At 35.7% G+C, this 1,739-nt stretch overlaps 1 protein-coding gene across 1 annotated transcript in view; it reads left to right on the forward strand.

Moving 5' to 3' along the window:
- LOC119592990 (DNA helicase MCM8-like) overlaps positions 1–1,739 on the forward strand; it is a gene marked incomplete in the record, with an annotated part of 8,903 nt that overhangs the window by 3,288 nt on the left and 3,876 nt on the right. Inside the window, 4 exon segments of the mRNA XM_037941874.1 lie at positions 22–177; positions 415–646; positions 777–940; positions 1,195–1,407. Coding sequence (XP_037797802.1) covers positions 22–177; positions 415–646; positions 777–940; positions 1,195–1,407 — 765 coding nt within the window.

Raw genomic sequence — 1,739 nt, forward strand, 5'->3', positions numbered from 1 at the left:
TAAGCAAAACTTTCTCTTCAGGTTAGTCAAAGCCAAGAAGGGAAGGGAAACAAAGGAGATAAATGCATGTTCATGTTATACATTGATGCCTCATCTGTAACAAACTGTAAATCAGGTGATGATGCTGCATCAGCTGTTGGGATTGAGTTCAGCATCAAGGACTATTATGCTATACAGGTAATTTCTCTTGTATGCAAACACTTGTAGATTATTTTGTTATTTTATATGTTTAATTAACAATATATCTATCTATCTTCCTTTTAAATCAGTAGAGCATACAAACATACAGACAATATTACAGTATGATATTTTTTAATTACATTATTGTTAAACAAGATTTTGTTCCATAAAGACACGATATTGATGAAATATGAACCTGTTTTACTCACCTTGACTTGCTGTCTTTTGGAACAGGAAATTCAAGCAGAGCTCCAGCTCTTCAAACTTCTAGTTGGATCTCTTTGCCCGGCAATATATGGGCACGAACTTGTCAAAGCTGGTCTCTTACTCTGCCTTTTTGGAGGATGCTCTAAGACGGGGGGTGACCGTGTTCCAGTGAGAGGGGACCCACATATTCTTGTGGTGGGAGATCCTGGTCTTGGAAAGAGTCAGATGTTGCAGGCCTGTTCAAATGTGGCTCCAAGAGGTTGGCTATTACCTTTATTCCTTTTACTAATTTGTAATATTTCATATGAAAATAGAACAATAGTTAGTTTTCCTGAGTGTTATGTCATATTTTTTTCTTCATGATTACTTTGAGATTATCATATCACCAGGTGTGTATGTGTGTGGAAATACCACCACAACATCGGGCTTGACTGTAACCCTGAGTCGTGAAGGTGGGACAGGTGATTATGCTCTAGAAGGTGGAGCTCTTGTAATGGCTGACCAAGGAGTATGCTGTATTGATGAATTTGATAAGATGACAAACCAACACCAGGTATGTTTGTCATGTTTTTTCAACTGGGAGAATCATGTTGAAATTGCTAGCTTGATGTCATGAATTGTTGGGTTTAATGAGATATTTGAATCTTATGGATTTTTTTTTTTTTTCCCCTCTCTCATTGCATTGTTAGATTCTTCATTTTAGAAAAGAATTCAGCTAATTTTGTTCTAATTTTAGAGGTATTACCATAAGAAAATCATTATATATTTTAAGGCCACATTTATTAATGTAAACAAGTATTTTTCTAGGCACTTTTAGAAGCAATGGAGCAGCAGAGCATAAGTATTGCCAAGGCCGGTATTGTATGTTCCCTTCCGGCCAGGACATCTATTCTTGCTGCCGCCAACCCCATTGGTGGCCATTACAACAAGGCCAAGACAGTGTCAGAGAACCTCAAGATGAACAGTGCATTGCTGTCAAGGTTTGACTTGGTCTTCATCCTTCTTGATAAGCCTGATGAGGTAAAGTACTGTTAACTTCAGTGTCCCAATATTAGTCTTCAGCATAATATTCTCACCTCATTAGGAGCATAAACCACAAAAAGTGGACAGTTTTATGCATTGTTCATGTTATTGGAATGATTTCTAATGTACACATTTAAAAAAAGTAAGAAATTGGTTTTGATATATATGTAGCTATATATTTTTCTGTGTAATTTGTAAGCATAAGTTGAGATTAGGTTAAGCAGTAATGAAATTGATGGCTCTGGATTTCCATTTTAAAAGCATTTATTGAACAAAATATGAAAAGTCTCTATATGTTAACTTAAATTCTAAGAGAATAGCTAAGAATA

The sequence above is a fragment of the Penaeus monodon genome, chromosome 31 (genome assembly GCF_015228065.2).
Source record: "Penaeus monodon isolate SGIC_2016 chromosome 31, NSTDA_Pmon_1, whole genome shotgun sequence".
Classification (NCBI taxonomy): Eukaryota; Metazoa; Arthropoda; class Malacostraca; order Decapoda; family Penaeidae; genus Penaeus; species Penaeus monodon.